Genomic DNA, 12456 nt, shown 5'->3' with positions numbered 1-12456 from the left:
CGATAGGCTTATGCTGTTAATCCAGAAATATGCCATGTAAAACGGGCTCAAAATCACAAATCAGGTTAACATTCTTCAGGGCAAAAATTCGAAAGACGACAGGTTTCGTGTCACTGTACTTCTTGCTAAGCCAGACCTTGAGAAAAAGACAATTTTTGGTCGGTCGAAGTCAACTTTTTCAGTAAAGATTTGCAATGTACTGTGAAGTATCATGGCTTGTCAGATAGAACTGACGCTGAAAAAAGACACGCAGCAATGAAAACAGACTCAAGTCATAATTTATTCAGGGTTGCTGAGGGAGAACAGAGACACACATCAAACCAAAATCACATAAATCAACTGCGTTCCTTCTTCGCAGACTCAGAATAATGTTATAATAAGACCTCATTATCCAATTTAAAAATCAGTTCTTTACGCAGGGATGTGGTCTTTTTTTTGGTTGAAACAAAAACTAAACTCTTAAAAATTAAGGGGGTTGTGTCTAAAATAATTGATTTAACAAATTTTCATGTTCAAAAAGTTAAACATTGGAAAGAACAAATGAGAAGTAACCTTTGAAAAGAAGAGGATAAAGAGCAATAATACACTGTTGGTCCAACGGGACATCTAGTGGCTGAGAACAGTTGAGATTCAGTTATCTTGGGACACATATCAGAGGTTAAGACAACTGGTTTGCAGCCAGCTAAGTTTTTATACTTGCCAAGGTACTCAGCTTCTAAGGTTGGACAAAGGAAACCCACGCTGATGTCATTTTTGTTGTTCGAACAAAAATTGATTCTGCTATTCTTTGAAGCTGCTTCCTCTGCCTCAGAAAGTGTCGATTGTAAGGAAAATACAAGCAATGGGAAAATTTTCCCCCGCTTTTGTTCGTGAGGGACGGCTGGTTTTCAAAGGTTTATAGGTATAAAGAGAAATTATAATTTTTGAAACCATTTTTGAAGCGTAAATTCTATATGTTTTTTAAGTTCAGTTAAAATCCAAATTTTATTTAACTTCTGAATTTTTTTGCTTTCGTTCTAACCCGCTTTAAAGATGAAGTAATAAACGGGGAAAAAACAGCATCTTAGCCGTCGAAAAGTCGTATAGGTTGACATGCAGCCACCGATATGCCTACACTGTTTATCCAGTAATATGTCATGTATATCGGGATCAGAATGTAACAGATGATGTAACAAATTGGCAAAACATTATCTCAGCTTTCACAAAATCGAATAGGTTGACATGCAGCCACCGACATACCTACACTGTTTATCCAGTAATATGTCAAGTATAACGGGCTCAGAATCACAAATCAGGTTAACATTCTTCAGGGCAAAAATTCGACAAGTGATAGGTTTCGTGTCACTGTTTTTCTTGCTAAGCCAGACCTTGAGAAAATGACATTTTTTGGTCGGTCGAAGTAAGTTTTTTCAGTAAAGATTTGTAAAGTACTGGGAAGTATTATTGCTTGCCAGAAAGAACTGACGCTGAAAAACATAATACCAGAATGACTTAAATCAACTGCGATTCTTCTTCGTAGACTCAGACTAATGTTATAATAAGACCTGATTATTCAATTTAAAAATCAGTTCCTTATGCAAGGATGTTGTCTTTTTTCTTTTTCAAACGAAAACTCAACTCTTAAAAAATGAGAGGGTTGTGACTTAAACATCCAGTGGCTGAGAACAATTGAGATTCATTCGTCCTGGGCCACATGTCAGAGGTCACGACAACTGGATTGTGGACGGCTAAGTTTATGATCTTGCCAAGGTACTTAAAAAAAGTACTCAGCTTCTAAAATCAGACAAAGGAAACCCACGCTGACGTCATTTCTGTTATTCGAACAAAAATTGATTCTGCTATTCTTTGAAGCTGCCTCCTCTGCCTCAGACAGTGTCGTTCATAAAGTAAAAAAAAAGCAGCGCGAAAAGTTTCCCCTGCCATTTTCATGAGGGACCGCTGGTTTTCAAGGGCATGTAGGTATTACGTGAAATTGAATTTTTTGAAACCATTTTGGAAGCGTAAAATTTATATGCTTATTAAGTTAAAATGAGATCCAAAATTTTTCTAAAATTCCTTAATTTCTGCTTCTGCTCTCAAACGATTTCAAGATGATGTAACAAAATGGGCAAAACAGCCGGACCTTGAGAAAATGACAATTTTTGGTTGGTCGAAGTCAACTTTTTCAATGAAGATTTGCAATGTACTGGGAAGTATTATTGCTTGTCAGATAGAACTGACGATGAAAAAAGACACGCAGCGGTGAAAACAGATTCAAGTCATAATTTATTCAGGGTTGCTGAGGGAGAACAGAGACACATATAAAATCAGAATGACATAAATCAACTGTGTTTCTTCTACGTAAGACCTCATTATTCAATTTAAAAATCGGTTCCTTACGCAGGGATGTGGTCTTTTTTTCTTTTTCAAACCATAACTCAACTCTTAAAAAATAAAAGGGTTTTGACTTAAACGTCTAGTGGCTGAGAACAGTTGAGATTCATTCGTCCTGGGCCACATATCAGAGGTCACCACAACTAGATTGCAGCCGGATAAGTATATGGACCTACCAAGGTACATAAAAAAAACTCAGCTTCTAAGATCGGACAGGGGAAACCCACGCTGACGTCATTTCTGTTATTCGAACAAAAATTGGTTCTGCTATTCTTTGAAGCTGCTTCCTCTGCCTCAGAAAGTGTCGGTTGTAATGAAAATACAAGCAATGGGAAAATTTTCCCCCGCTTTTGTTCGTGAGGGACGGCTGGCTTTCAAAGGTTTATAGGTATAAAGAGAAATTATAATTTTTTAAACCATTTTGAAGCGTAAATTCTATATGTTTATTAAGTTCAGTTAAAATCCAAATTATATTTAACTTTTCAAGTTTTTGCTTTGGTTCTAACGCGCTTTAAAGATGAAGTAATAAACGGCCTAAACAGCATCTCAGCCGTCGCAAGATCGTATAAAGTGACATGCAGCTACCGATATGCCTACACTGTTTATACAGTAATATGTCATGTATAACGGGCTCAGAATCACAAATCAGGTTAAAATTCTTCAGGGCAAAAATTTGAAAGATGTTAGGTTTCCTGTCACTGTACTTCTTGCTAAGCCGGACCTTGAGAAAATGACAGTTTTTGGTCATTTTTTAGTCAGTTTTCGTGAATTTTTTAAAACCATTTTGGAACCGTAAAATTTATATGCTTATTAAATTAAAATGAGATCCAAATTTTTTCTAAAATTCCTTAATTTCTGCTTCTGCTCTCAAACGATTTCAAGATGATGTAACAAATTGGCAAAACAGCATCTCAGCTTTCACAAAATCGGATAGTTTGACTTGAAGCTGCCGATAGGCTTATGCTGTTAATCTTGTAATATGCCATGTAAAACGGGCTCAAAATCACAAATCAGGTTAACATTCTTCAGGGCAAAAATTCGAAAGACGACAGGTTTCGTGTCACTGTACTTCTTGCTAAGCCGGACCTTGAGAAAATGACAATTTTTAGTCGGTCGAAGTCAAATTTTTCAGTAAAGATTTGTAAAATACTGGGAAGTATTATTGCTTGCCAGAGAGAACTGACGCTGAAAAAAGACAAGCAGCGATGAAAACAGATTCAAGTCATAATTTATACAGGTTTGCTGAGGGAGAACAGAGACACACATAAAACTAGAATGACACAAATCAACTTTGTTTCTTCTTTGTAGACTCAGACTAATGTTATAATAAGACATCATTATTCAATTTAAAAATCAATTCTTTACGCAGGAATGTGGTCTTTTTTCTGGTTCAAACAAAAACTCAACTCTTAAAAATTGAGGGGGTTGTGTCTTAAACAATTGATTAAACAAATTTTCATGTTCAAAAAGTTAAACATTGGAAAGAAAAAATGAGAAGTAACCATTTAAAAGAAGAGCATGAAGAGCAATGATACTCTGTTGGTTCAACGGGACATCTAGTGGCTGAGAACAGTTGAGATTCAGTTGTCTTGGGACACATATCAGAGGTCAAGAAAACTGGTTTGCAGCCAGCTAAATTTTTGGACTTGCCAAGGTACATAAAAAAAGTACTCAGCTACTAAGATCAGACAAAGGAAACCCACGCTGACTTCATTTTAAACAAAAATAGGTTCTGCTGTTCTTTTAAGCTGCTTCCTCTGGCTCTGAAATTGTCGGTTGTAAAAAAAACACAGCAACGAAAAAATATTCCCCCGCATTTGTTCGTGAGGGACGGCTGGCTTTCAAAGGTCTATAGGTATGAAGAGAAAAAAAAATTTTTAACCATTTTCAAAGCGTAAATTCTATATGTTTTTTATGTTCAGATAAAATCCAAATTTCACTTAAATTCTCAATTGTTTGCTTTTGTTCTAACGTGCATTAAAGATGAAGTAATAAACGGGCAAAACAGCATCTCAGCCGTCGCAAAATCGTATAGGTTGACATGCAGCCACCGTTATGCCTAGACTGTTTATCCAGTAATATGTCATGTAAAACGGGCTCAGAATCACAAATCAGGTTAACATTCTTCAGGGCAAAAATTTGACAGGTGATAGGTTTCGTGTCACTGTACTTCTTGCTAAGCCAGACCTTGAGAAGATGACAATTTTTGGTCGCTCGAAGTAAGTTTTTTCAGTAAAGATTTGTAAATTACTGGGAAGTATTATTGCTTGCCAGAGAGAACTGACGCTGAAAAAAGACACGCAGCGATGAAAACAGATTCAAGTCATAATTTATTCAGGTTTGCTGAGGGAGAACAGAGACACACATAAAACTAGAATGACACAAATCAACTTTGTTTCTTCTTTGTAGACTCAGACTAATGTTATAATAAGACCTCATTATTCAATTTAAAAATCAGTTCCTTATGCAGGGATGTGATCTTTTTTCTTCTCCAAACGAAAACTCGACTCTTAAAAAATAAGAGGGTTGTGACTAAAACATCTAGTGGCTGAAAGTAGTTGAGATTCAGACGTCCTGGGCCATATTTCAGAGGTCAAGACAACTGGATTACAGCCGGCTAAGTTTATGGAATTGCCAAGGTACATAAAAAATTGTACTCAGCTTCTGAGATCAGACAAAGGAAACCCACGTTGACGTCAGTTCTGTTATTCGAACAAAAATAGGTTCTGCTATTCTTTGAAGCTGCCTCCTCTGCTTCAGACAGGGTTGTTCATAAAGCAAAAAAAGGAACGCGAAAAGTTTGCGCCTTTTTTTCATGAGGGACCGCTGGTTTTCAAGGGCTTATAGGTATTACGTGAAATTGAAAGTTTTTAAACCATCATTTTGGAAGCGTAAAATTTATATGCTTATTAAGTTAAAATGAGATCCAAATTTTTTCCAAAATTCCATAATTTCTGCTTCTGCTCTCAAACGAGTTCAAGATGATGTAACAAATGGGCAAAACAGCATCTCAGCTGTCACAAAATTGGATAGTTTGACTTGAAGCTGCCGATATGCTTATGCTGTTAATACAGTAATATGCCATGTATAACAAGCCCCGAATCATGGATCAGGTTAGCATTCCTCAGGGCAAAAATTTGAACGACGATAGGTTTCGTGTCACTATACTTCTGGTTGAGTAGGATTTAGAGACACTGCCAATTTTTGGCCAGTCGAAGTCAACTTTTCCATTCAAGATTTGTAAAACAATGGGAAATATTACTCCTTGAAAAAAAATGAAAAGACGGCATGCAGCAATGAAAACAGATTCTCGTCATAGCTAATTCAGGTTTGTTAAGGGAGAACAGAGACACATAGAAAACCAGAATGACACAAATTAACTGCGCTTTTTCTTCGTAGATTTAGATTAATTTTATATTAAGACCTCATTATCCAATTTAAAAATCAGTTCTCTACGCAGGGATGTGGTCTTTTTTTGTTTGAAACGAAATTTCAACTCTTAAAATATGAAAGGATGGTGACTAAAACAATGGCATGACCAAACGAAATTTGCCTGCAAAACCTCAACAAAAAGGATACATAGGGTTAGGGCGAACTCAGATTTACCCAAGGAATACAAAACCATGTCCAACATAGAAAAAACCGGAAAAGGATAGCAGTTGAAAATGTGAGTTGTAAATAGGCTAAATAATGTATGGAGTAACAACATTTCGACTTATTTTGTTATGGTAGTTTGTTCAGATAGGTAAAATTTTTGTTAAGATAAGTAGAATTGTTGAGATAGGTCAAATTTTTGTTAAGATAGGTAGAATTGTTTTAGTTGTGGTCTCAGTCAATTGTGAAAGCATGTTTTTTGTCTTTCAACCATTTGTGAAACAGTTTCAAACTGACGATGATTCTAAAGATCAAAAACCTTTGTTTTTGAACTTTACGTTTGTTTCGAAAAAAATGTAGAAGAAATAATCACGCGATTTTTAGATGCGATAGTCAGTGGCGAATTTTTGACGATCAACTAAAGGAAATTGAAAAAGAACAAATCAAAGCCCTGAAGTTTGTACTTCCATGATAATAAGCGATTATTTACGAAAAATTATAATAAAACCTCAATCGAAATATCTATGAGAAATTTCAAAAGAAGGGACAAAAACCTGCAAGAAAAGATGTTAAAATTATTTTTCCTGCCGTATCGAGGTAACATCAGCCTGAAATTGAAGCGAAAATTAGAAAATTGTGCAAACTGACAACCATCTCCATAACGCGAAAACTACGTACATGCCTACCATCCCTGAAATCTAGTTGTGTTAGCAATATGAAGTCCCATGTGGTCTGCGAACTCAGTTGTTGTGGATGCGATTCCACCTAAGTCGGACAAACGATATTTGACCACGAGAATTTATGAGCATTAATAAACCGATTCACCGGAAGGAGATCATGTTGTGGAAAGCTGTGGGGCTCTAACAGCTTTTAACTATAGGATTGCTGATCTGATCAGTGCCAGGATAACGAAAAACTAATGACCATCGGAGCTCTACACATTTATAGACGCACGCTTCAACTGAATACGCGTACAAAAGCAGAGAACTAACACTGAAATGTTAGGTGCAGAAAGCATTTTCTGCCTATAACTTTTCCAAATTGCCATGTGTACAACGTTATATTGTGCATCAAAACAAAATTCTCCTATTCAAAACTCATACTGAAAGACTCATATTATAAGTTTTAGTTTTTTAACAGTTTAACAAATTTTTAGGTAGAAAGCTGTTGGAATTTTAGAAAAATTCGGAAATTTAAATAGCTAATCTCGACACGTTGCTGTATATGTGCATATTTGTAAACATTTACTTAAGAACTCCTGACGTTGCAAGTAACGTTGCGAAAATGTTCGAATAATCTAGCATCGACTTTTAACTCATATCATTTAAATACCAGAATTTATTTTAATTTGACAAATTGGTTTCTTTTACATCATTCCTTAGAATTCGAAAGATATAATGAGTGTCAAGTCTATATAGTTTGTAAATAGCTTTATATTTGATTGTGAATCATTTTCTAAATAAACCTGACGATGATCGCAGTAAAATTCGTTTTTTAAATCAAATTACTTTTAATTGACAATTCCTTTTTCTTTGTAGATTATTAACATAATTTCGTACAGTTCAACTGGAGTTTGTATTTTCGGATCGGCAGAATTATACAAAGGCAAAGAAACCTAATGCGAGGGTTGTTTTCGGCCCGGTTTTTTCAAAATAGTCCCAGCCAATTTGTAGTAATGTTAATGTATCAGTATTTGGGGTCAAGTCCAGGGGAGTTTTAAGTACCTAAGCAGCTTCAGTCAAAATCGATTTAATCTTTCCTTTAGATCTTTTCCGTCATTGATTTTAACTCTTGTTTAGAACTTTCACTCGATTCCCAGTTCGTACCAAATTTAATTCAATTTCTGAATAAATCAAAAATTCGTTATCTAAACGCATTTGGTAGATTTATATAGATTTAGTCAGACAAGTTTAAATACTTTTCATTTATCAAATTCATCTTTAATTGACTATTCTTTTTTTTGAAAAAAATTTCAATTCCTTTCTTTTTCATTGATATGTCAAGTAATTGTTTAAGAGAGAAAATGTTTTCATTTTAAATTTTCTATTGGATTGTACAGTATAAGAAATTATCCAACCTAAGACAAAAAATAGTTTTAGCAGAGTTCTTATCAAACGACAAAATTTGACATAACGAACAGCTAATCTATAAAGATTTTGGTGAAAACTTGACAAAATGAGGAGATCGGAACCAAATGAGTCCTTTATTTGGTTGCTACCTCTAGCGTGTAAACTGATAGCTTCGCTTCTGTTTGACAAATTTATGTATGTGTTTGTTCATGATAATTTTTCACAAACGGAAAAGATCCCAAGTTTTTGATCCATTCTTTTTGGGACTCCGACCGTGCGGAACGTTTTCTTTTTTACAAAAATCTCTTGTTTATGAATTGGATCTCGTGTTTATGAATTGGAAGACTCACTTACGCCTCCCAAGTCTGGTACCCTTCGAAGACTGACATGAAATCAATCGAGAAGATCCAGCAAAAGGCAACAAAGTGGATATGCGGTGGAAACGACGAATACCATCAAAGACTCGAAACTGAAAATACTCCCACTCTCCATGTACATGGAAATGCACAATGTCCTCTATCTCCTCTCAATCCTAGAAGGCAATTACTACGTCCCCGAAGACAAACTGCCAAAGAGAAAAGAAAACGAAACAAGACAAAAGCATGAATTTGAACTCCCCAAACACCGACTATATAAATCAGACGAAAACTTCTTCTTCAGAGCCGCAAAGCTATTCAACATCATCAGTAGAACAACGGAGAAGCCAATGACGAAGAAACTTCTGACAGAGATGTACCAAAACTATTTCCACAGAAGTTACAACGAACTCGACAGCTGCACCTGGAGACTTCTATGCAACTGTGGAATCTGCAATCCAATGAAAAACCTCGTGCCAAACGAAAACTGAAGGGTTCCACACCCGAGGGCTCCGACCCTAAAGACTCTCCTACTACTACTACTACTACTACTACTACTACTACTACTACTACTACTACTGGTCCGCTTTCTGACATCATGCAAGGTTTTAACCTGTTATTAGTATGTCATTTGCAAGAAGGGGGTTGTTGGGGTAATGGTTTCAATATCAGCAGCTTCAGATATTTTATAATTTGTTTCAGATAAAAATGGATGTTGGTACATCCCCAATTGGTGACATGGCAATGATATGGCAGGACATTGTTAAGTGTCAGCTGTGTTTAGGAACGATGAACGACCCTCGTTCGCTTCCTTGTCTGCATTCTTATTGTTACGTATGCCTTGAAGAGTGGGCGAAAGGCTCAAGCGCGTTGATTTGTCCCTTTTGTCGATCTGTTAGTGCAACACAACAGATTTCATCCCTTCCCGCTGACTTCAAAGTGGCTAAATTGATTGAAACGCTGAATATCAGCAGTGCGAACTCGCACCCTTCCCCTGATAGAAATGCTGGAAACGTATGCTTGGACCATCAAAGACCCTGGGAACTGTTTTGTTCCGCCGAAGGATGCTTGAAGCCTATATGCTACAAGTGTTCAATAACAACGCACCGAAATCATCCCATGGCTGAAATCCCTGATCATTTCAATTCCCTCTTGGATGACCTATCGAAAGTCCAGTTGAAGACTCATGAAACGATTGGTAACTTGAACAGTTACAGCAATAAAATCACAAAACTTGAAACTATTGGCGAGAAGTTGAAAACTGCTATTGATGCAGTTGTTACTGAGTTGTTGACCAAAGATAGCAGTGAGAATGGTGAAGTGTTAGATGCCTCCTTCAAGTCGCAAGCCGAGGAAAACTTTTTCCATCTGCACGACTTGCAGGCACGAGCTGGAAATGTGCGTGAAAAATTAGTAAAAGTGATGAATGACCCGAAAGCTAGTGACAGCATCCGAGAGATGCACACTGAAGTGAACTCTGTCACCAACCAATTGAGCAAACTATGCTCTGAAGCGAACTCAAGGATCGAAAAGGATATGTTGTCCGATGAGGTAATTGTTCATTTTATGCTCTCTAGTCTATTTATGTTAGTAGCTACCCTTTTTAGTTTCTTAGTTTTCAATGATTACTTCGTTTCGAGGTCCTGATAACCAAGGGCAAACATCTTGGTTTACTTATTTAGTTTCATTTTATTTCCTAATTATATTTAAGAACTTTCTGCCGTACCATTCGTAACTGTTTTAGCCTCTTTTCATTCTATTTGTCTTTAAAAACGTGAGTTTGAACGTTTGTTGTGTACTTGGGTTACCCAGTTGAGTTTAAAAGAGTGATATGTTTTATTGCAATAACATGGCTATCTTTATAGGAACTGGAGAAGTTCAGTCATTTGTGTCTGAGACTGCTAACAGTTGAGAAGAATGGGGAAGCCGTAGCCACTGAAACTTACATCCCTGAAAACGGTGTGGGCGTGTATAGACCCCCTAAAGTGAAATTGGTATTCAAAGCTGTCAACTTTCCCTTGGAACACCATGTGCAAGTCCAGGACGGTGCATGTGTGGAGAACAAGATGTTCATTATTGACAAGAGCAATCACTGGGCCAAGGCATACGATTTGGGAACAGGCAGGTATCTCTACATCAGCCACCGACAGGTTGTCAAGAACCCGTTCAGGCTGTGCGCACTACCTCAAGATCATAAACTGGTGCTTATGGAACTAAAAGCTGCCCCTGGTGAGAGCAGTGCTAATGCCAATGGGTGCTCCAGCTCCTCGTCCGTCAATGGGAACGGAAATGGCAGCACAAGCAGTAGTTCAAATGGATCTAATGGCAATGGAAATGGCAACTCTACGCCTGTGAACCCTGCAACTGCTATTAGAAATCTGAGCATTGTGAACTTGGATCTTAAGAAGAAGGAAGTCTTCGTGCCCGAATTAGATGGATCATTGTGGGATGTCACTACTTGCTTACGGACCAGTCTGATGTACATCGTGATGAAACCGGCGTCCATCTACAGACAGGCAGAGAGGAAAAGTACCAAGTTTGAGTTCATGTTTGAGGTGCCTACTTCTCAGCCTGTGTCCCAAATTGCCGTTTGTCCAGTTTCTGGAAACATTGCTGTTGCCAACAGCACCGAAGGAAAGATCACTGTATTTGATGCTGAAGGAAACACGTTATGGAGATACCCTGATGGCTTCAAGGTGAACTTCAAACGCCTTCAGTCGATTGGCTATGATCTGTTGGGCAATTTGCTTGCAGTGGATAACTATTATCAACAAGTGCAAATCATTTCCAAACGAGGTGCCATGCTCAAGATGCTCCACGGACGAGGTCTTAAGTTCACTAACCCTCTCTGCACGGTCCCGGTAAATGCGGACGAGCTGGCCATTCTGGCTGAGTCCGGAGATGTTGTTGTAGTTGATAGCTACATCAAGCTGAGTTAGTGGGTTGTGGATCACCGCAATATTGTAGCATACTGAAAAGACCTCAAACAGATAAACAAACCCTCTTCCAACCACATGAAATACATAAAACACTGAATTTCTCATTACAATTGAATATCAAATGTAATCCATCAAATTTAGTAGTGTGTTAAACTTTTGTGAGTAGCAATAGCAATTTGCCTGCCTCTTATTTTGATCTATTTTACCAGGTCTGCTGAATTTCGATGTTTCTTTCTACTTTAGTCTAGACACACATACCTGAATTAATTTTGCTGAGTAGGTACTGTAGCCTTCTGTTTTACCTGATAACTGAGTGACCTTTCTAAATCATAGTTTGAATTGAACCAAATGCTATGAAAGGCATTGTTCGAATGCTCTTTTTGTTTCGTTGCTTCAAAATTTCTACGAAAACTATCTGAAATGTACTTTTTGATTATGCTTCCTTGTTTGCAAAGAGCACTCGTGCAATGTCAAATTTGTTGAATTTCGGTAATGAGCTGTTCTTTCTTGGTGACTTTCTTGATTAAATTCTTTAAAAATGATATAATGTGATGTTTGTTTGTGTAAAATGCGATATTAGTGGTTAGCTGTCTTTTTTCAACATGTCAATTCGCTGCGTCAAGATAAGCAAAAGAAACAAATCTCTCGTTGACCTGTCCCAAGTATTCGAAATGCCCCCCCCCCCCACCCGTCCCCAACGTGATGAGTGTTTATTATCATAGGCCTGGAAACCCTCTGATTTTTGCTTTGATATAAATTGTGCGGCCTGTTCAGAGGTGTGATTAGTAATTAAATTTGATTTAAGTCGTTACAAGGGTTTTAAAAAGCATATTAAAGATTATCGTATTCTATCGGGGCAGGGGGAAGGCAGGTTTCATATTGTTTTAGAGACGTGATTAATTGAACGCTGCCGAGTTGCACAATTCAAATTTCAGCATAAAAAGATTTTTGATTTATTGTCAAGGAGATTGCTGGCTTTTTGATTGCCAAATGTATCCATGTAAATGCATTCTTTTTCCTTCCACCGTGCTTTAAAACATACCACTATGAGCTGTGTGAAACAAGTTTATTAATACCGTGATTTATACTCTGTTGAAATTACTTACAACTGCATTTAGCTTGACT

The 12456-nt window shown here is 37.2% G+C and overlaps 2 protein-coding genes across 2 annotated transcripts in view; one reads left to right on the top strand and one right to left on the bottom strand.

Annotated features, from left to right (window-relative positions):
• Positions 1-12456, bottom strand: part of LOC142356998 (AP-1 complex subunit beta-1-like) — a 78751-nt gene that overhangs the window by 47698 nt on the left and 18597 nt on the right. The gene's annotated exons all lie outside the window — the stretch shown is intronic.
• Positions 9075-11720, top strand: LOC142356989 (uncharacterized). The gene is made up of 2 exons (XM_075408720.1): positions 9075-9943; positions 10258-11720. The coding sequence occupies exons 1-2, from the start codon at positions 9101-9103 to the stop codon at positions 11329-11331; spliced, it is 1917 nt and encodes a 638-aa protein (XP_075264835.1). The 5' UTR covers positions 9075-9100; the 3' UTR covers positions 11332-11720.

Source organism: Convolutriloba macropyga, chromosome 2 (assembly GCF_964194025.1).
Source record: "Convolutriloba macropyga chromosome 2, txConMacr16.3, whole genome shotgun sequence".
Classification (NCBI taxonomy): domain Eukaryota; kingdom Metazoa; phylum Xenacoelomorpha; order Acoela; family Convolutidae; genus Convolutriloba; species Convolutriloba macropyga.
Note: the sequence above shows the minus strand (reverse complement) of the source record. Positions and strands in the feature narration are given on the sequence as shown.

Coding starts and splice junctions, on each gene's coding strand:
- LOC142356989 (XM_075408720.1), top strand. CDS start 9,101: ATGGATGTTGGTACATCCCCAATTGGTGACATGGCAATGATATGGCAG. Junction 9,944..10,257: donor AGGATATGTTGTCCGATGAG/GTAATTGTTCAT, acceptor CTATCTTTATAG/GAACTGGAGAAGTTCAGTCA.